Source organism: Anolis carolinensis, unplaced genomic scaffold (genome assembly GCF_035594765.1).
Source record: "Anolis carolinensis isolate JA03-04 unplaced genomic scaffold, rAnoCar3.1.pri scaffold_7, whole genome shotgun sequence".
In the NCBI taxonomy this organism is placed as follows: Eukaryota; Metazoa; Chordata; class Lepidosauria; order Squamata; family Dactyloidae; genus Anolis; species Anolis carolinensis.
Window position 1 is genome coordinate 17,225,849 of NW_026943818.1, and position 21,416 is coordinate 17,247,264.

Below are 21,416 nucleotides of genomic sequence, written 5' to 3' on the forward strand. Positions count from 1 at the left end.
TTATAATATTTATATTCCGCCCTTCATATAAGGCAAACATTCAATGCCATATAAACATAGAACAAAGACAGAGACAGACGCAGAGGCAATTTAAACCTTCTCCAGCTTTCTGAAGGTATGCTTGATTCTGGCCACTGGGGGAGCAGCTGCTTCATCCTCCACTGCGGCGGCAACTTCCTCATTCCAACGGCGGCTGGGTGATTTTTATGGTGTTGTAAATTAGCCTCCCCACATATAAGTGGTACCTAAATTTCCTACTTGATAGATGCAACTATCTTTCGGGTTGCTTAGGTCAACAACGAGCAGGGGCTATATTTTTATTTTAATTGTCGGGTGCTCACCCCAGCCCGAGCTCATGACCTCTTGGTCAGAGTGATTTATTGCAGCTGGCTGCTAACCAGAGTGCGCCACAGCCCGGCCCCAGTATAACTCTTGTAAATCATGGTGAATTCTCCCTCTTATTCAGTTGTTGATCAATTCCTCTGTTAACTGATTTGTAACCCTTTTGGTACTGAGGTTGGAGAGTGGTCCCTGGTTAAAAAAAAATGGTTGTGAACCACTGATCTACGCAAAGCAACTAAAATGGATGGTGGGAAGAGATAAAAGGCTCCGCTCATTTAGCCAAACTTCATTTGAGGAGCAGTTTCCTTATCATCCAGATGCCATCAAGTGGTTAACGTATGTACTGCCTCCTGCATTCAAGGCGACAAAACATTGCATTCTTCTGAACCATGCAGAATTCCAAGGCACTGCCTATATAATAAAAAAAGATTCCCTTTTCATTTCAGTCCATTGAATCCCTGGCCAGAGGCTTATTTAAGGCTTTGCCATTCTCCAAGTCATTTATTTTACTCTATTATTATTATTATTATTATTATTATTATTATTATTATTATTATTATTATTATGACACAGCAAACAAGATCGATATGCTGGATTTCGTATCACAAAACCACAATTTTGTCATTTATTTTACTCTATTATTATTATTATTATTATTACATTTATTATTTCACTCTGATCTTATTATTATTATTATTATTATTGCATTTATTATTTTACTTTATTTATTACTACATGTACAGTAGAGTCTCACTTATCCAACATAAACGGGCTGGCAGAACGTTGGATAAGCAAATATGTTGGATAATAAGGAGGGATTAAGGAAAAGCCTATTAAACCTCAAATTAGGTTATGATTTTACAAATTAAGCACCAAAACATCATGTTATACAACAAATTTCACAGAAAAAGTAGTTCAATACGCAGTAATGTTATCTTGTAATTACTGTATTTACAAATTTAGCACCAAAATATCATGAAAATATTGACTACAAAAACATTGACTACTAAAAGGCACATTGCGTTGGAAAATCCAGAACGTTGGCTAAGCGAATGTTGGATAAGTGAGACTCTACTGGATTACATTTATTTTACTCTATTTTTATTATTATTAATACATTTATTATTTCACTCTGATATTATTGTTATTGCATGTATTATTTTCCTCTATTTATTATTACTTGTATTATTTCCCTGTATTTATTATTATTATTATTATTACATGTATTATTTAACTCTATTATTATGAAAAGGATACATCAGCACATTTACATTGAAGAAGATGAGAATCATGATTTGATCAGAGTTGGACAGTCTGAAACCTGCTTGTTGTGGAATAAGCTGGGGTTCGATAACAGGTCCTATTTGATTTAATAGCATCCTCTCATATCTATCTATATATATAAAAGGGTAATGAAATTTCGGCCTAGGCCAAACAACAAAACTACACATCCCAGAAACATTAAACTTGGCAGCACAACCCCTCATCCATGTCTCTACGTTCATACAACAAAAAGAAAAGAGAAATGAAGTCCTAATTAGAGGGAGAGGAATAATTGTTTTTATTCATTTGCTGCCAGTTAGAAGGCTAAGCTCTGCCCACTTGGTCTCCTAGCAACCCACTCAGCCCAGGGGACAGGCAGAGTTAGGCCTCACTTAGGCCTCTTCCACACTGCCTATAAAATACAGATTATCTGATTTTAACTGGATTATATGGCAGTGTAGACTCAAGGCCCTTCCACACAGCTATATAACCCATTTATAATGGACTTCATGTCAGGAGAAAACCTTGACCCTTACCTTAACTACCACCAATTCCTCAATACTTTATTTCCCATACCACCAGACTTCGCCACAGCAACGCGTGGCCGGGCACAGCTAGTCTATATATAAAAATGTAATGTGCGTAATTCCCATGGAGTAAACAACAAAACCACTGGACCAAATCTCACCAGATTTGGCCACAAAAGACATAGTCATCCAAGATATGTCTTTCAATCAAACACCCTATAAAATTAGGTCCAAATGACAGAAAATGACAGCCTTGTGGCGCAAATGTTTGATTGGCTCCATCATCAGGTCATCTGGGCCAGGTGCTTTACCAGTTTTGTATTGCTTAATAGCTTCTCTGAGTTCTTTCAGGTTTCGGGGAGATGACAACTGTTGATTTTCACCACTCTCAATGAGCTGGGGTGCTATCTGGTCATCGTGTTTAATCCCCATGTTGTTGTTTTGCAGTCCTGTCGGCTTGGCCAGCATCGGCCCATCTGTAAGCTGTTGCCCGATGGCATTATGAGGGTTGGATCGGCAGCTTCAACCAAATTGTCCGAGAAGTCTGTGGCCGAATGGTTCTCCCAGGCAGCGCACGCTAACAATGAGTCCTTCTCTCGGCTCAAGCTCTACGCTCAAGTCTGCAGATACGATCTGGGTATGGTTCCACTCTTTTATTTCCCCCAAAACTGTATCGAAATACATTCATGCTTAGCCTTTGCTAACGTGGAAAAACCAAAACATGGATCTGTGTTTGGAGCTAATGCATTTCATGCCAGAATCCTAGGCAAGCCCTTTTTTTAGGACTGTAAAAAAAACCTCCTCGGCTTATACTCAGGTGAGGGTCCTAGTGGGCTTATATTCAGGTCGGCTTATACTCAAGTATATATGGTATATTTTCTCTATTATTATTGGTATTGTTACATTTGTTATTTTACTCCAAGGGTCCCCAAACTAAGGCCCGGGGGCCGGATGCACCCCTCCGAGGTCATTTACCTGGCCTCTGCCCTCGGTTTTATAATATAATATATTGTATATACATATAATATTGATAATATTATAATGTAATACACTATAACACTAATAATAATACCATATAATAATATCAATTATATATTCTATATTACATATAATATTACTAATAATATTACAGTATAGTGGTATAGTTCAATATAGCAATATATAATGCTAATATTGTGCTATGCTAATAATATAATATATTGTATGTACATATAATTTTTAAGCCACTCTGTGTCCCCTTTGGGGTGAGAAGGGTGTGATACAAATGTAGTAAATAAATGCAGTAAATAATAAATAAATAAATAAATAAATAAATTTTAGACTTAGGCTCGCCCAAAGTCTGAAATGACTTGAAGGCACACAACAACAACAACAACAACAACAACAATCCTAATTAACTTGACTATCTCATTGGCCAGAAGCAAGACCACACTTCCCATTGAAATCCTGATAAATGTATGTTGGTTAAAATTGTTTTTATTTTTAAATAATGTATTGTTCTTTCATTGTTCTTCTTCTTGTGGTTGTTGTTTTTGCACTACAAATAAGACATGTGCAGTGTGCATCGGAATTTGTTTGTATTTTTTTTCAAATGATAATCCGGCCCCTCAACAGTCTGAAGGATTGTGGACCAGCCCATGTTCTAAAAAGTTTCAGGACCCCTGTTTTACTCTATTTATTATTATTACATTTATTATTTTACTCTATTATTGTTGTTACTTTTACATTTATTTTACTCTATTTTTATTATTATTAATACATTTATTTTACTCTTTTATTAAATTTATTATTTTACTGCATTTATTATTATTATTATTATTATTACAATTGTTATTTCACTCTATTATTAAAAGGATACATAAGCACATTTACATTGAAGAAGTTGAGAATAATGATTAGATCAGAGTTGGACAGTCTGATCTTTATTATTTTTCTCTATTATTATTGGTATTATTACATTTATTATTTTTCTCTATTATTGTTGCTACTATTTATTTTACTCTATTTGTATTATTATTAATACATTTATTATTTCACTCTGATCTTATTATTATTATTGCATTTATTATTTTATTCTATTATTACATGTATTATTTTCCTGTAATTATTATTATTATTATTATTACATGTATTATTTCACTCTATTATTATTAAAAGGATACATAAGCACATTTACATTGAAGAAGATGAGAATAATGATTCGATCAGAGTTGGACAGTCTTATCTTAAATTTGAGCTTTATGTAAATATTCAAAAACATTGAACCTACTGATGCCTCAATTAATGTCATTTTATTGGTATCTGTTGTTATTTCTGAAATTTACCACCCTCGGCTTATACTGGAGTCAATGCTTTCCCAGTTGTTGTTGTTTTTGTGTGTGTGATAAAATTACCGTATATACTCGAGTATAAGCCGACCTGAATATAAGCCGAGGCGCCTAATTTTACCACAAGAAAACTGGGAAATCATTGACTCAAGTGTAAGCCGAGGGTGGGAAATTTCAGAAATAAAAGTAGATCCCAAAAAATTACATTAATTGAGGCATCAATAGCTTAAATGTTTTTGAATATTTACATCAAGCTCAAATTTAAGATAAGACTGTCCAACTCTGATTAAATCACTATTTTCATCTTCTTCAATGTAAATGTGCTTATGTATCCTTTTAATAATAATAGAGTAAAATAATACATGTAATAATAATGTAATAATAGAGTAGAATAATAAATGTAATAATAATAAGATCAGAGTGAAATAATAAATGTATTAATAATAATAATAAAACAGAGTAAAATAAATAGTAGCAACAATAATTTTTTTTATTTCATGTCAAAAGCATTGCATAATAAATTTAAAGGTGATGAGATAAACTTTTAGCAACAATAATAGAGTACAATAATAAATGTAATAATAGAGTCAAATAATAAATGTAGTAATACCAGTAATAATAGAGAAAAATAAAAAATGTACCATATATTCTCGAATATAAGCTGACCCAAATATAAGCCAACCAGGATCCTCACCCAAGTATAAGCCGAGGGGGGCTTTTTTAGTCCTAAAAAAGGGCTGAAAAACTAGGCTTATACTCGAGTATATACAGTAGGTGCCTCGGCTTATATTCGGGTTGGCTTATATTCAAGTATATATGCTATATACGATATATTAGTCTAGATGAGTATATTTTCTTTTTCTTGTCTTTCAAGGTCCGTATCTGGCCACGCAGCCATTGGACAACTCCTTGCTTTCCCAGTCCAACCTCGTCCCTCCGGTCAGCCTCCCCACTTCCTCCCAGCCGCCGGTGGGAGGCAACTCCACTCCATCCTCCACCCCTTCGTCCACAACCGGCAGCACCGCCGTCGCCATGAACTCCACCACCGCCCTCCCTCCCGCCGCCACCGCCGCCACCACTGCCAACTCCACCTTGACCACCACTGCCACTTCCTCCTCCTCCTCTTCCGGCGTGAGCAGCGGGATGCCGGCAAACAAACCCTCCTCCTTCCCGCCGTTCGGCAGCATCAACAACGCGGCCCCATCCTCCCTCTCCGCACAGCCGTCCGTGGTCCAGAACGGACAGGCCGGGATGCAGCAGCAGCAACAGCAGCAGCAGCAGCCGCAAGCGGCGGGGATCGCTGGAGAAGCCCCTTCTCTCCCCACGCAGCCACATCCGGAGGTTTCCGAGAGGTAATGCATCAAGCATGGCTTCCTTAGATGAGTCAATCCACCTGTCGTGCAGTCTTCCTATTACGTTACTTTGTCAATTCTAAGATACATTGGGTTGCTTTGAGTTTTCTGGGCTGTATGGCCATGTTCCAGACACATTCTATCCTGACGTTGTGAAGTCTATTGGAAACTAGGCAAGTAGGGTTTATATATCTGTGAAATAATGTCCAGGGTGGGAAAAAGAATTCTTTGTTTGTTGGAGGCAAGTGTGAATGTTGCCATTGGCCAGCTTGATTGGCATTGAATAGCCTTGCAGCAGCTGAGGATGGGATCTATTGTTTCATTATTATTATTGTTTCATTATTATTATTATTATGCTTCTGCTTGTAGTCTGTCTGTGTGATCTTCTTGCAGCAGCTGAGGACGGGATCTATTGTTTCATTATTATTATTATTATTATTATTATTATTATTATTACTATTATTACTATTATTATTATTATCCCACCAGTTCCTTGTTGCAGGTTGATAGTATTTGTGGCACAAGTTTCAGTGAGTCATCTGAGCAATGGAGTTATGCCTCTGCTTGTAGTCTGTCTGTGCGATACTCTTGCAGCAGCTGAGGATGGAATCTATTGTATTATTATTATTATTATTATTATTATTATTATTATTATTATCATCATTATCATCATCTCACCAGTTCCTTGTCACAGGCAGATGGTATTTGTGGCACAAGTTCCAATGAATAATCTGAGCAACGATGTTATGCCTCTGCTTGTAGTCAGTCTGTGCAATCTTCTTGCAGCAGCTGAGGATGTGATCTATTGTTTCATCTGCTTCTTTGCAGAGTTTACATTTGGGGTCTGTCGTCGACTTTTCAATTTTGGATTCTTATTATTATTTATTCTCTCTTGAAGTTTCACCCACATCTATGGCAGGCATCCTCCCATAGATGTGGGCGAAACTTTGGGAGAGAATGCGTCTGGAACATGTTCATACCGCCCGGAAAGCTCACAGCAACCCAGTTCAACAATGGCTGTGAAAGTAATGGACTTTCTCGCTCAAGTTGGCCTATCAATAGTCCACTGGTCACCTCTTGATGCGAGGAATGAACTTTTCTGCAGCTCACGGTCTATTTCTTGTTTCCTTTCCACCTGCTTCCAGCACTATGGAGCGTGACAAAGTGGGGGTCCCCACGGACGGCGATTCGCACGCAGTCACTTACCCGCCGGCCATCGTGGTCTACATCGTCGATCCGTTCACCTATGAGAAGAAAGAGGAGAGCAGCTCCTCCAACGTCTGGACCCTCGGCCTCCTCCGTTGCTTTCTCGAAATGATCCAGAGCCTTCCTCCCCACATCAGAAACATTGTTTCTGTCCAGGTGAGCAAACACCCCCCAAAATAATAATAATAATAATAATAATAATAATAATAATAATAATAATAATAATAATAATAATAATAAAACTTTATTTTTACCCCACCACCATCTCCCCACGGGGACTCGGGGCGGCTCACACGGGGCAAGGCCCAACTAGCACAATTTACAAAAACAACAGCATAAATACATTGAACAATATACAAAAAATAATAAAACACAGTAAGACAATAAAACAAGAGTTAATACAGCAGTACTAATATCAATCAACCACCAAGTACAATTCAGTCGACTTCATTAGTGGGGGGACTGCAGCAGCAATATAAAAATAACATCATCACTTAAAATACCAGAATAAAAGGGATCTAATAAAATTCAGGATAGAGTTAAAATTCCAACTAAGGCCAGTTTGACAAATTTAGGTTCAAAAATGTAGGTTTAAAAAACAGGAAGGGAGCACAGTGGTGCAACGGGTTAAACCGCTGAGCTGCTGAACTTCTTGGCGGTTTGAATCCACGGGATAGGATGAGCTCCTGCTGTTAGCTCCAGCTCCCCCAGCCTAACAGTTCGAAAACATGCCAATGTGAATAGATCTCTAAAGGCCTATTTTCCCCAAACTCCACCAGTGTTCAAATTTGGGCATATTGAGTATTCGTGCCAAGTTTGGTCTGTATTCATCATTGGTTTGTTTTGTTTTTTTTGGTTATTGTGTATATTTTGTTATTGGTTTTGTTATTGTTCTTTGATGTTTCATATTTTATCATTGCTTTGTACAGTAGAGTCTCACTTATCCAACATAAACGGGCCGGCAGAATGTTGGATAAGCGAGTATGTTGGATAATAAACAGGCATTAAGGAAAAGTCTATTAAACATCAAATTAGGTTACGATTTCACAAATTAAGCACCAAAACATCATGTTATACAACAAATTTGACAGAAAAAGTAGTTCAATGCGCAGTAATGCTATGTAGTAATTACTGTATTTACGAATTTAGCACCAAAATATCATGATGTATTGAAAACATTGACTACAAAAATGTGTTGGATAATCCAGAACGTTGGATAAGCGAGACTCTACTGTATTTGATTTTGCTGTAAGCCACCCCGAGTCCCCTTCAGGGGAGATGAAAATGGGATATAAATAAACGTATTATTATTATTATTATTATTATTATTATTATTATTATTATTATTATTACAGTAGAGTCTCACTTATCCAAGCCTGGATTATCCAAGCCATTTTTGTAGTCAATGTTTTCAATACATTGTGATACTTTGGTGCTAAATTTGTAAATACAGTAATTACTACATAGCATTACTGCGGATTGAACTACTTTTTCTGTCAAATTTGTTGTATAACATGAAGTTTTGGTGCTTAATTTGTAAAATCATAACCTAATTTGAGGTTTAATAGACTTTTCCTTAATCCCTCCTTATTATCCAAGATATTCGCTTATCCAAGCTTCTGCCGGCCCATTTAGCTTGGATAAGTGAGACTCTACTGTATTATTATTATTATTATTATTATTTGGAATCCACAGTGCTCTCTGGATGTAGGTGAACTACAACTCCAAAAGTCAAGGTCAATGTCCATCAAACAAAGTTGTTCGTGGGAGTTCTGTATGCCAAGTTTGGTTCAATTCCATTGTTGGTGGAGTTCAGAATGCTCTTTGATTGTGGGTTAACTATAAATCCCAGCAACTACAACTCCCAAATGACAAAATCAATCCCACCAATAGTCAAATTTGGGCATATCGGGTATCGAGTATCATGCTAAAACTAAAAGAAGTGATGTCAGGCTGAAGTCATAGTGATATCCTTGTTGTAAGTAAGTACGTTCTAGTTAACGTAGTTCGTTTCTTTTCTTCTCTTCCCGGTCCTCTCAGCTTGTTCCTTGCCAGTACCTGTTGCAACCTGTCAAGAACGAAGACAGACACATCTACACGCAGCACCTGAAATCGCTGGCTTTCTCAGCCTTCACTCAGTGCCGGAGACCACTCCCAACGTCCACCAACGTGAAAACGTTAACCGGGTTTGGCCCAGGCCTGGCCATGGAAATGGCTCTCAAAAGTCCTGAGGTGAGTCCTGGGGAGGCGGTGGGGACTTTGTGAATTAGATCCAGGGATTGAGAAGTATCTAGCAAGGTGAAATACATTACATACGAGGGTTGAATGAAAAGTAATGAAAAGTAAAGTAACTGGCTCTTCCGGTGTGCTTTCGGAGAGTAAATGTTCTATGCTACTCCCCCCCGATATTTATCCTCTAGACTGGTTCACTATCTGATGTCCCGTCCCTCGAGGTTTTATTCTGATCCCTTTCTCACCCAGAGTTTTAATTTTTAATCTAGTTTTTAAATGTAGTATTCATGCGGCCCGCTCGTGTTATATTGCTGTTTTGATCTTATGTTGTACTGTTTATTTTATGTAATGTATTATTTAATTGTATTATGTTATGGTTTATTGTATTGTCTTGGGCATGGCCCCATGTAAGCCGCCCCGAGTCCCCATTGGGGAGATGGTGGCGGGGTATAAATAAAGTTTTATTATTATTATTATTATTATTAATGCCTCCACCTTCGTAACTCCTCAACAGGTGGCAGTCCTGGCTTGTTCAGTAGACTCTCCTATTCAGTTCCATTTGGCAGGAAGCCTTAGCATTGAACGGTGGTGTTGTTAAAGTGTGAAGTATGGAACCCTGCGCAGACAGGGAAGCCTTAGCATTGAACGGTTGAAGACTAGTAGAGGTTTCGGAAATCTGTCTATCTATCCATCTATCTATCTATCGATCGATCTATCTATCTTCTTATCCATCTACTTGTCTGTGACCGAGACAAAGACAGAATATGATCTGATACCATGCAGGCTAAATAATCTATTTTTTTCTCCTTCTTTGCCTTTGACAGAGACCAGAGTGTATCAAGCTCTACGCACCTCCTTTCATATTGGCTCCTGTCAAAGATAAACAAACGGAGCTGGGAGAAACTTTTGGGGAGGCCGGGCAGAAATACAACGTGCTTTTTGTGGGTTACTGTCTCTCCCACGATCAAAGGTGGCTCCTTGCATCGTGCACGGATATGTACGGAGAACTCTTGGAAACGTGCATCATTAACATTGATGTCCCAAATCGGTAAGCGTTTGGTGGTTGTCCTCCTCCTCCTTCTGCATCCCCTTTCTTCTTTTCTAGGAGCCAAAATCCCTTCCTGTTGTCTTGATAGTTTTGCAAACACTTACCATAGTATAAGCCGACCTGAATATAAGCCGAGGCACCTAATTTTACCACAAAAAGCTGGGATAACTTATCGACCCGAGTATAAGCCGAGGGTGGGAAATGCAGCAGCTACTGGTCAATTTCAAAATAAAAATAATGAATAAATAAATAATGGATGGTTCACACGTGGTTCTGTTTTTCCCTTTAGGGCTCGCAGGAAAAAGGGCTCTGCCCGGAGACTTGGTCTCCAGAAACTCTGGGAGTGGTGCTTAGGGCTGGTCCAGATGAGTTCTGTGCCCTGGAGGGTTGTCATAGGACGCCTGGGAAGGATAGGCCACGGGGAACTGAAAGGTAAGTTTGGAAACTCGTCTGGATGGCACTTCTCGCTTGCCTTAATTTCATCCTCCCAGAAATGCAGCTGAGTAATTAGCAACTGTGAGGGGACTCGGGGCTATAAAGTAGAAGCAGGTGCAGCCAGCTCTTGCTGGTAACAAACTGACTCTCATGCCTTTGCTCCCCTTGTGCCTGCTTCCAGTCTGCATCTGGATTTATTCCTGTTTCTTTGTCTGAAGTAACACTGCTCTTTGATTTGGGAGCTTATCAGAGACTCAAGAACTGTGTTTGCCCTATGACTTCCTTAATAATAATAATATAATAATAATAAAACTTTATTTATATACCGCCCTATCTCCCGGATGGGACTCAGGGCGGTTTACAGTCATAAAAGCAAACACAAACATTACATAACAACATAATACACATTATTAAACAAAGTAAAACAATACAATTATAACAATAAATCACACTTACATGACCTTGCTTTCTTTTGCATTATTCGACTGAGTGTATTATTATTACATACCAATAATAATAGAGAAAAATAATAAATGCAATAATACCAATAATAATAGAGAAAAATAATAAATGTCCCATATATTCTCGAGTATAAGCTGACCCAAATATAAGCCAATGTCGAAGAGATAAGCAAACACTATAAAGGTTCAAAACATAAAAAGAGATGTGACATGTAAAGGCCACAGAAATAGTCAGGCCTCTCTGAGTATAGAGCTATCTTCTTTCTATGTGAAAAAGATAAGCAAATACTATAAAGGTTCAAAACATGTAATTTAGAGCATCATGTACAAATATTATTACCTGAGAGTTAACAACAATAATGAAAATAATAAGTACAGTCAACTGTTGTAATTCACAGTAGTATCTTCCAGACTGTAATGTTTAAAGGAAACTGTAATTATCAAGACTTAAATGTGGACTAAAGTCAAAACATATCAAGTAGTCTCCACTATTTAAACCGTTTCTGAAGACTCCAATTGGATTTGGCAACCAACATAATATAAACACATTCAACCTTTACAAAATAATATTGGTTAATATATCTTTTAAGACTTCACAGGTATTGAAAAGCTTATTCTAGAAAAAAACCTTGACCAAAAGTTCTTTTGATTCTTTGAGATCCTGTGTTGATGACATCAAGTGTATAGAATATCTCTTGAAATTACAGTCTGTTGGAAGTATGTTCCGTTTCTCAAGAGTAAGATCCCACGTCTGGGGAACAAACTATGCATGGATGTTGATTCTGAGTAGACAATTATTTATTTTATTTATTTATTTACAGTATTTATATTCCGTTCTTCTCACCCTGAAGGGGACTCAGGGCGGATTACAATGAACACATATATGGCAAACATTAAATGCCAACAGACAAACAACATACAGTATAGACAGACACAGAGGCATTTAACATTTTTTTCAGCTTCACGATTCCGGCCACAGGGGAAGCTGTTGCTTCACCGTCCACTAGTGGCTGTGTTTCCTCATTCCTTTCCTCGTGTTTTGCTGGCAGTTTTATGGTGTTGTAAATTAGTTAAATTAGCCTCCCCGCATAAAGCGTACCTAAATTTCCCTACTTGACAGATTCAACTGTCTTTTGGGGCTGCATAGGTCAACAGCAAGCCGGGCTATTTAATGGTCGGGGGCTTAACCTGACCCGGGTTTTGAACTCATGACCTCTTGGTCAGTAGTGATTTATTGCAGCTGGTTACTAGCCAGCTGTGCCACAGCCCGGCCCAAGGTGTCCGCTTCCTATATCTATATATTACTTTACCAGTATAGCCTGTTTTACAAATATAAGCCAACCAGGACCCTCACCCGAGTATAAGCCGAGGGGGGCTTTTTCAGTCTTAAAAAAAGGGCTGAAAAACTAGGCTCATACTCGAGTATATACAGCAGTTAAATTAGCCTCCCCGCATAAAGCGGTACCTAAATTTCCTACTCGACAGGTGCACCTGTCTTTCAGTTGCTTAGGTTAACAACGAGCTAGGCTATTTAATGGTATTGGTTTCTTTAGAGGACATCTCAATGATTTCCTTGGGTCTCTCCTCCAGATTGGAGCTGTTTGCTGAGCCGCCGCAATCTCCAGTCCCTGAGCAAGAGGCTGAAAGACATGTGCCGGATGTGTGGCATCTCCGCGGCCGATTCTCCCAGCATCCTCAGCGCCTGCTTGGTGGCCATGGAACCGCAGGGCTCTTTCGTCATCATGCCAGGTAGAGACCCAGCGCTTCTCCTCCCTCCGAACAAAGGGAAATGCCAGTTGTCCCTTGTCTTATTCTGTTTTTCTCTCTCTTTCCTGCCCAAAAGATTCCGTGTCCACGGGCTCGGTCTTTGGTCGCAGCACCACGCTCAACATGCAGACCTCGCAGCTGAACACGCCGCAGGACACGTCGTGCACCCACATCCTCGTGTTCCCCACGTCTGCCTCCGTGCAAGTAGCGTCGTCCACCTACACGACCGAAACCGGTTTGGAACTGGCCTTTAATACGAACAATGGTTTGTGTGTGTGTGTTACGTGTGTGTCTGTGTGTGTGTGCTCGTGTCCGTCTCCCAGTAGTTTAGTGTGAACCTGGATATAAAAGGAGACAGGTAGCCCAAGTCAAGTAATTCTTTCCCACTTTCGGTCATGTGCCAACGTTACAGGCTTTTTGATATCGTCATCAAAAGAGTGAGAAGATTGTTTTTAGTAGAAAGATCGAAAGATAGAAGAGTAAATAAAGAATAAGAAAGAATAAGAAAAGAAAGAATAAGAAAAGAGAATAATAATAATCTATATATATAAAAGAGTGATGGCATCACGGCAGTGGACAAAACAACAAAAGTAAACACCCCACAACCTCGAAAATTGACAGCACAACCCCTCATCCATGCCTCTAGGTTGATACAACAAAAAGAAAAGAAAAATAAAGTCCTAATTAGAGGGAGAGGAAGAATTGTTTTTATCCAATTGCTGCCAGTTTAAAGGCTAAGCTCCGCTCACTTGGTCTCTTAGCAACCCACTCAGCCCAGGGGACCCTTTACCTTAACTACCACCAATTCCTCAATACTTTATTTCCCATACCACCATATTTCGCCACAGCAACGCGTGGCCGGGCACAGCTAGTAATAATAATAATAATAATAATAATAATAATAATAATAATAATGTATTAAAAATTAAAAATTGAACAATAAAAAAGAAGGGAAAGAAAAAATATATATATATTGGTATTATTATTATTATTATTATTATTGTTATTATTAACATTGAGGCTGGGTGGCTATCTCTCAGGGGTGCTTTGCTTATGCTTTTGGTGCACAAAGTCAGAAGTGGGTTGGACTAAATGGCCCAAGGGGTCTCTTCCAACCCCCTTTATTATTATTATTATTATTATTATTATTATTATTATTATTATTATTATTAATTACAGTAGAGTCTCACTTATCCAACACTCGCTTATCCAACATTCTGGATTATCCAAGGCATTTTTGTAATCAATGTTTTCAATACATCGTGATATTTTGGTGCTAAATTTGTAAATACAGTAATGACAACATAACATTACTGCGTATTGAACTACTTTTTCTGTAAAATTTGTTGTATAACACGATGTTTTGGTGCTTAATTTGTAAAATCATAACCTAATTTGATGTTTAATAGGCTTTTCCTTAATCCCTCCTTATTAATCCATCATATTTGCTTATCCAACATTCTGCCGGCCCGTTTATGTTGGATAAGTGAGACTCTACTGTAGTAATAATAATAATAAATACAGGAAGATAATACAATAATAAATAGATTAAAATAATAAATGTAATAACAATAATTACTATTCCACTGAGTGTATTATTATTATTATTATTATTATATACCAATAATAATAGAGAACAATAATAAATGTACTATATATTCTTGAGTATAAGCTGCCCCAAATATAAGCCAACCAGGACCCTCACCCGAGTATAAGCTTTTTCAGTCTTAAAAAAAGGGCTGAAAAACTAGGCTTATACTCGAGTATAGACAATAGATGTCCTATTGAGTACCTTCAGTGGGGAATGATGGACTTTGCAAGTCCAAAATAATCTGCAGAGTGGAAGGTTGGGGAAAACGGTATCACCGAACCACGTGAAAAATCGGCCAATCATTCTTCATACTCTGTTGTGTCTTTCCATAAGAAAAAGTGTGGAAATGAATGGCCACTCTCCGCTAACCCAACCCCTTCTTATCCCCCCCCCCAAGATGGAGGAGATGGAATGGGGATCTTTGAGTTGTTGGGAACCGCTGATGACCTGGACCCCGACATCATCAACATCCTGCCTGCCTCCCCCACGGGCTCCCCGGTGCATTCGCCGAGCTCACACTTCACTCACGGAGGAGACATGGGCAAGGTATTTATTTATTTATCTATCTATCGTGTCGGAAGCAAATTGAGACCAGGAACCTTTCCTTACCAATGGTCTTATCAGACCATCTAGATGGTCTTGGGAGGTCTCTTTGCTTACCTATGGTCTTATGAGATTGTCTAGATGGTCTTTTAAGGTCTCTTTGCTTACCTATGGTCTTATAAGATTGTCTAGATGGTCTTTGGAGGTCTATTTGCTTACCTATGGTCTTATAAGGTTGTCTAGATGGTTTTTGAAGGTCTCTTTGCTTAGCTACGGCCTTATGAGACCATCTAGATGGCTTTTGGAGATCACTTTCCTTACCTATGGTCTTATAAGATTGTCTAGATGGTCTTTGGAGGTCTCTTTGCTTACCTATGGTCTTATGAGATTGTCTAGATGGTCTTTGGAGGTCTCTTTGCTTACCTATGGTCCTATGAGACCGTCTAGATGGCTTTTGGAGATCACTTTCCTTACCTATGGTCTTATAGGATTGTCTAGATGGTCTTTGAAGGTCTCTTTGCTTAGCTACGGCCTTATGAGACCATCTAGATGGCTTTTGGAGATCACGTTCCTTACCTATGGTCTTATAAGGTTGTCTAGATGGTCTTTGAAGGTCTCTTTGCTTAGCTACGGCCTTATGAGACCATCTAGATGGCTTTTGGAGATCACGTTCCTTACCTATGGTCCTATGAGACCATCTAGATGGACTTTGGAGGTCTCTTTGCTTACCTATGGTCTTATGAGATTGTCTAGATCAGGGGTGCCCAAACTAAGGCCCATGGGATTGGTGAAGCCTTGGGTTGGATCTATCTGGCTTGCTCCTAAATGTTCTTTCCCATCTCTCTGTCTCTCAGGGTCAAGGGACCGACCGATTGCTCTCCACAGAGTCTCACGATGAAGTCACGAACATCCTGCAGCAACCGCTGGCCCTTGGTTACTTCGTCTCAACTGCCAAAGCAGGTCCGTTGCCTGACTGGTTTTGGTCGGCGTGTCCTCAAGCACAAAATCAGTGCCCGCTGTTTCTTAAGGTAACTGATCAGGGCATCTAACGTGGGGGGGGGGTCATGTGGCCACTGGCATGACTGGAGCAGTACCTATTGATCTACTCACACTTTGGGCGTTGGGGCTCATCTCCATTTCTAAGCTGAAGAGCCGGCATTGTCCGTAGACACCTCCAAAGTCATGTTGCCACTGGCATGACTGCATGGAGCGCCGTTACCTTCCTACTGGAGCGGTACCTATTGATCTACTCACATTGGCATGTCCAGAGTCAGACACGACTGGACGTAATGTCAGGGGAAAACCTCTCCCTAGGTTGGCAGAAGCTGGGGTTAACAGCGGGAGCTCACCCCGCTCCCCGGATTCGAACCGGCAACCTTACAGTCCGCAAGTTCAGCAGCTCAGCGGTTTAATCCGCTGCACCACCAAGGGCTCTTTAGCCTAGAAAGGGAGAATTCCCAGCTCAAGGAGCAGCAGGCAAAGGATCCTGGCAATATCTGAAAAATATGCACCACGATAAAGGTTCAAAACATAGGACACAATATGTATATTAGAGCATCATATACATAATAATGTTAACAATAATACAAATAATAAATAACACATACTGTGTCGCTAACAAACTTTAGTTGGAGTCTTGTTGATAGATGTTTGATATGTTTTATACTGAAAACTGCTCTGTGTAGCAATTAAATCAGGATGATTGCAGTCTATAAATCTCTATACCCTGTAAGTTACGACTGTGTGCCACTACGGCTGACTGAATTTGATCATCAGTTGTATTATTATTTGTTAATATTATTATGTATATGATGCTCTAATATACATATTGTGTTCTATGCTTTGAACCTTTATCATGGTGCATATTTTTCAGATTTTGTTTAGAATAGATAGCTGTGTTTAGTTATTATTAAAGGATCCTGGCACCCAAGACTTCAAGATCTAAATCTGAGCCAAGAAAATGTTTTTTTTTCCTCTGCAGCGCTTCTCGGGCCAACTCTGCTATAAACGGAGCCCTGAAAAAGACGGGGATGGTGTGAGCCTTTGTAGCAAAACCCTGACAATATCTATATTTATATATTTTTTCCTTTCCCAGGCTTCTTTGCACCTCCATGTGCCTTCAGTGCAATCGGACGAGCTACTACACAGTAAACACTCCCACCCTCTTGACTCGAATCAAACTTCCGACGTCCTCAGGTACGTAGTGTGGGAAAGAGCTATTCTCAGTTTGCTATTCTCAGTTTGGCAAAGATCTGGTCAAAACATCAGGAGAGAATACTTTTGGCCATACAGCCCGGAAAACATACAACAACCGAATATATAATTTCCTTCTTCCTGACTTGCAAGGGCGTCTTTCCCTTTTCAAAACATTCCCTTGACTAAGCACGAGGGAGGCTTTGCAAATGAAAACACACTGATAAGGGAGGAAAAGAGAGAAATATATCATATATTGCAAGCAATAGCCTGCAGGCTCCATTGCCGGTCTTGACCTTGGCCCCATTATAAGCCAAGGGAGGCTTTTTCAACTTTAAAAAAAAAGGGCTGAAAAACTTGGCTTATCGTCGAGTATATTATTTATTTATTTATTTATTATTTAATACATTTATATCCCGCCCTTCTCACAAAAAACAAAGCAAAACCCAGCAACAATTACTTACTTATTTATTTACTACATTCTCACCCCAAAGGGGACTCAGAGTGGCTTACAAGTTGTATGTACATACAATATATTGTATTATTAGCATAGTACAATATTAGCATTATATATTACTAAATTGTACTATGCCATTATACCATAATATTATTACTAATATTACATTTAATATATAATATATAATTAATATTATTATATTATACAATATTATTATATTGTATTACAGTAGAGTCTCACTTATCCAACATAAACGGGCCGGCAGAATGTTGGATAAGCGAATATGTTGGATAATAAGGAGGCATTAAGGAAAAGCCTATTACACATCAAATTAGGTTATGATTTTACAAATTAAGCACCGAAACATCATGTTATACAACAAATTTGACAGAAAAAGTAGTTCAATATGCAGTAATGCTATGTAGTAATTACAGTAGAGTCTCACTTATCCAACATAAACGGGCCGGCAGAATGTTGGATAAGTGAATATGTTGGATAATAAGGAGGCATTAAGGAAAAGCCTATTAAACATCAAATTAGGTTATGATTTTACAAATGAAACACCAAAACATCATGTTAGACAACAAATTTGGCAGAAAAAGTAGTTCAATACGTAGTAATGCTATGTAGTAATTACTGTATTTCTGAATTTAGCACCAAAATATCACGATATTATGAAAACATTGACTCCAAAAATGCGTTGGATAATCGAGAACGTTGGATAAGCGAGTGTTGGATAAGTGAGACTCTACTGTACTGTATTTACGAATTTAGCACCAAAATATCACGATATATTGAAAACATTGACTACAAAAATGCGTTGGATAATCGAGAACGTTGGATAAGCGAGTGTTGGATAAGTGAGACTCTATTGTATTATTATTAGCCGCCCTGAGTCCCTTATTAGGTGAGAAGGGCGGGGCAGAAATACTGTAATAAATAAATATTATATTGTATTACATTATAATATTATTATCAATATTATATGTATACACAATATATTATGTGATTACCATATCATTCATTTACCATATTTCATTTGCAATATTAGTAAAGGAAAGAACAATACAATATTTAAAAATAAAATAATTTTAATAAAATAATTAAAATAATTAAAATAATTTTAACCAACATACTGTAAACCTATCAGGATTTCAGTGGGAAGTGTGGGCCTGCTTCTGGCCAATGAGATCATCAAGTAGGATTGTTGTTGTTGTGCCTTCAAGTCATTTCAGACTCTAAAACTGAGGGCGGGGGCCAGGTCAATGGCCTTGGAGGGCCGCATCCGGCCCCCGGGCCTTAGTTTGGGGACCCTTGGACTAGGCGAAGGCTCAGCCCCGCCCTCTTGAGCAGGAGCCACGCCCACCCCTCTAAGCCACGCCCCTTTCCAGGGAGAGCCGAGTCATATTTTTTCTGAAAAGGGGGCGGCAGGCCAAATAAGTTTGGGAACCACTGCGCCAACTCATGTCCGAATGGTTATGTCCGTCTTTTGTTCCAGGTTTGTGTTGGAACAGTACAACGCCCTGTCCTGGCTGACCTGTGACCCCGCGACCCAGGACCGGCGCTCGTGTCTCCCCGTTCACTTTGTGGTGCTGAACCAGTTGTATAACTTTATCATGAACATGCTGTGATCTTTATCCGGACTGAGCGAGAAGAAGGCGGAGAAGAGCCAAACCATCCACGACGACAACGAACGGGAGGACCGAGTCCCCGCTTGGCCGTGTCGTGACGGGGAGGGAAGCTGTCACTCTCACTCATTTCCGACACAAAACTTTTGCCGAGGCCTGGCTCTCCTCCTCGCCTGTCCCAGACCGACGACGGTGTTGAGTTGTATTATAATCCACCTTCTCTTTTGTAGCCAAGTCTCCCTCCTCCCCTCGCCCGTCCCCGCCGTGTCACAGTATTCGTGAAGAGTATATGAGCCATACGCCCCGGCCGTGTCCGACGAATATTTTGGGAGAGAACGAGCATGGAGACACAACGAATTGAGACAGACGACGGAGGAGGGAGAGAGAGAGAGAGAGAAAAAAAACCCAATTTGTTGAATGCTTTCAGAACACTGCAAATGTTCTTGTATTGGATTATAGTACCTAGTATTCAAAAAAAAATATGCCTGCATCTCTTATTTATTGTAAGTTTTTAAATGTATAAATTGTCTTATATTTCTTAACCTCTTTTATAAAAAAAAGTTTTCCTAGAAGGTTTATACCGCCTTCTTGCTTTAAAGCAATTGGTCTAAAAAATATATATGTAATCGTCTTAATTGAAAGTTGCAATTAGTAGGTTGCTTTTAGAGTATTATTTTTTTGTAAGGGGCTTCAGGGCGGGCGGGGCGGGGAGCGGTCGGGAAATTTGTATTTGGTCTTGATGATGTACAGTTTAATGGGGGACTATTCCGATGCAGGGCGGCGGGCGGGTTATAGATGTCCATACCTTTGTGTGTGGGAGATTTACAGCTAAGCTGTAGTTGCAGATTATATGTGTACAGTCATGAAGTTCACTGTGTTTATATAAAAAAACCGGAGAAAGAAAAAAAAAACAAAAGGTACCGGGTCTTACCGCAATTTTATATCACACCTTTCCAGAGTTAACATAATGGCAATATATTAAAAGAAAGAAAGAAAGAAAGAAAAGTGATATTGTTAGGTGGTTTAACTTGTAGTGAGGATTTAAAAAAAAAACAGAAAAATAATAATAATAATAAATTGTTTTAATTTTTTTTTTTTGTATTTTTGTCGAGGGCTGAAAAGAGCTTTTTTTTCAGGCCGCTCTTCCTGTTTATTTTTCCCCCGCCCGAAGGAAAGAGGACGTGGTGACCCCGCCAGGACCTCTGCTCCTCCTCTTCCGTGTGTGCGTTTTAGCCAAGAGAGAATCTGTGTCACTTGATGAAATCGCGACACTTTTTTTTTAAAAAAAAAGAACGATCCTTCCCCTCAATAAAGCTGCGTCACTTTCATCTTTTGGAGTATATTTTGTGTGCATCACTCTCCCCTGACCTCTCCCTCTCCCTCTTTTGTGGCTGAATTTTTTGACAACAGTACTACTGATTTTTGACTGTGAACAATTGGCGAACATACCGATGTTATTTAGCCTCAACATTAGGCTTCCTCACTATGAGAGCTGTTCAGCAGCGGAACTCCCTGCCTCGGAGTGTGGTGGAGGCTTTGAAGCACAGGCTGGATGGCCATCTGTCGGGAGGGCTTGGAATGTGATTTTCCTGCTTCTTGGTTGGACTGGATGGCCCACAAGGTCTCTTCCAACTCTATTAATTCTATTATTTGAACACTATCACAACTACCATTCAGACGACACAGAAATCCGCAAGAAGCATTTGGACAAATTTCAACATGAAAATGAACAAAATCTGACGATCAGTATTTTAAAACTCCAAAATCGGGACAGTAAATAAGGATCTACACTCAGAAAACAGAGGAATTCCAGACTTGACTCAATCAGGGCCAGCTAACAGCTCCGAACAAGATTCTCCAGGCAGGAAGAAGCCAGGACATGAAGCTATTCAATGCGAATTTAGATGATTAATTAAAACATTCACACTGGCCTCCAACAGACAAGAGTTCCTTCTCTCACCCTGGAGAGGACGGTAAATAAAGAACAACACTCAGAAAACAAGGGAATTCCAGACTAGAAACAACCAGGGCCAGCTAACACCTC

At 39.2% G+C, this 21,416-nt stretch overlaps 1 protein-coding gene across 1 annotated transcript in view; it reads left to right on the forward strand.

Annotated features, from left to right (window-relative positions):
* med13 (mediator complex subunit 13) overlaps positions 1–20,700 on the forward strand; it is a 123,160-nt gene extending 102,460 nt beyond the window's left edge. The window contains exons 19-30 of the mRNA XM_062960314.1: positions 2,580–2,769; positions 5,334–5,811; positions 6,957–7,173; positions 9,058–9,249; positions 10,074–10,297; positions 10,587–10,729; positions 12,784–12,942; positions 13,037–13,225; positions 14,949–15,097; positions 15,949–16,122; positions 17,190–17,290; positions 19,243–20,700. Of these exons, the coding sequence (XP_062816384.1) occupies positions 2,580–2,769; positions 5,334–5,811; positions 6,957–7,173; positions 9,058–9,249; positions 10,074–10,297; positions 10,587–10,729; positions 12,784–12,942; positions 13,037–13,225; positions 14,949–15,097; positions 15,949–16,122; positions 17,190–17,290; positions 19,243–19,375 (2,349 nt within the window). The 3' untranslated portion in view covers positions 19,376–20,700. The remainder of the gene's footprint in view (positions 1–2,579; positions 2,770–5,333; positions 5,812–6,956; positions 7,174–9,057; positions 9,250–10,073; positions 10,298–10,586; positions 10,730–12,783; positions 12,943–13,036; positions 13,226–14,948; positions 15,098–15,948; positions 16,123–17,189; positions 17,291–19,242) is intronic.
* Positions 20,701–21,416: the final 716 nt, after the last annotated feature.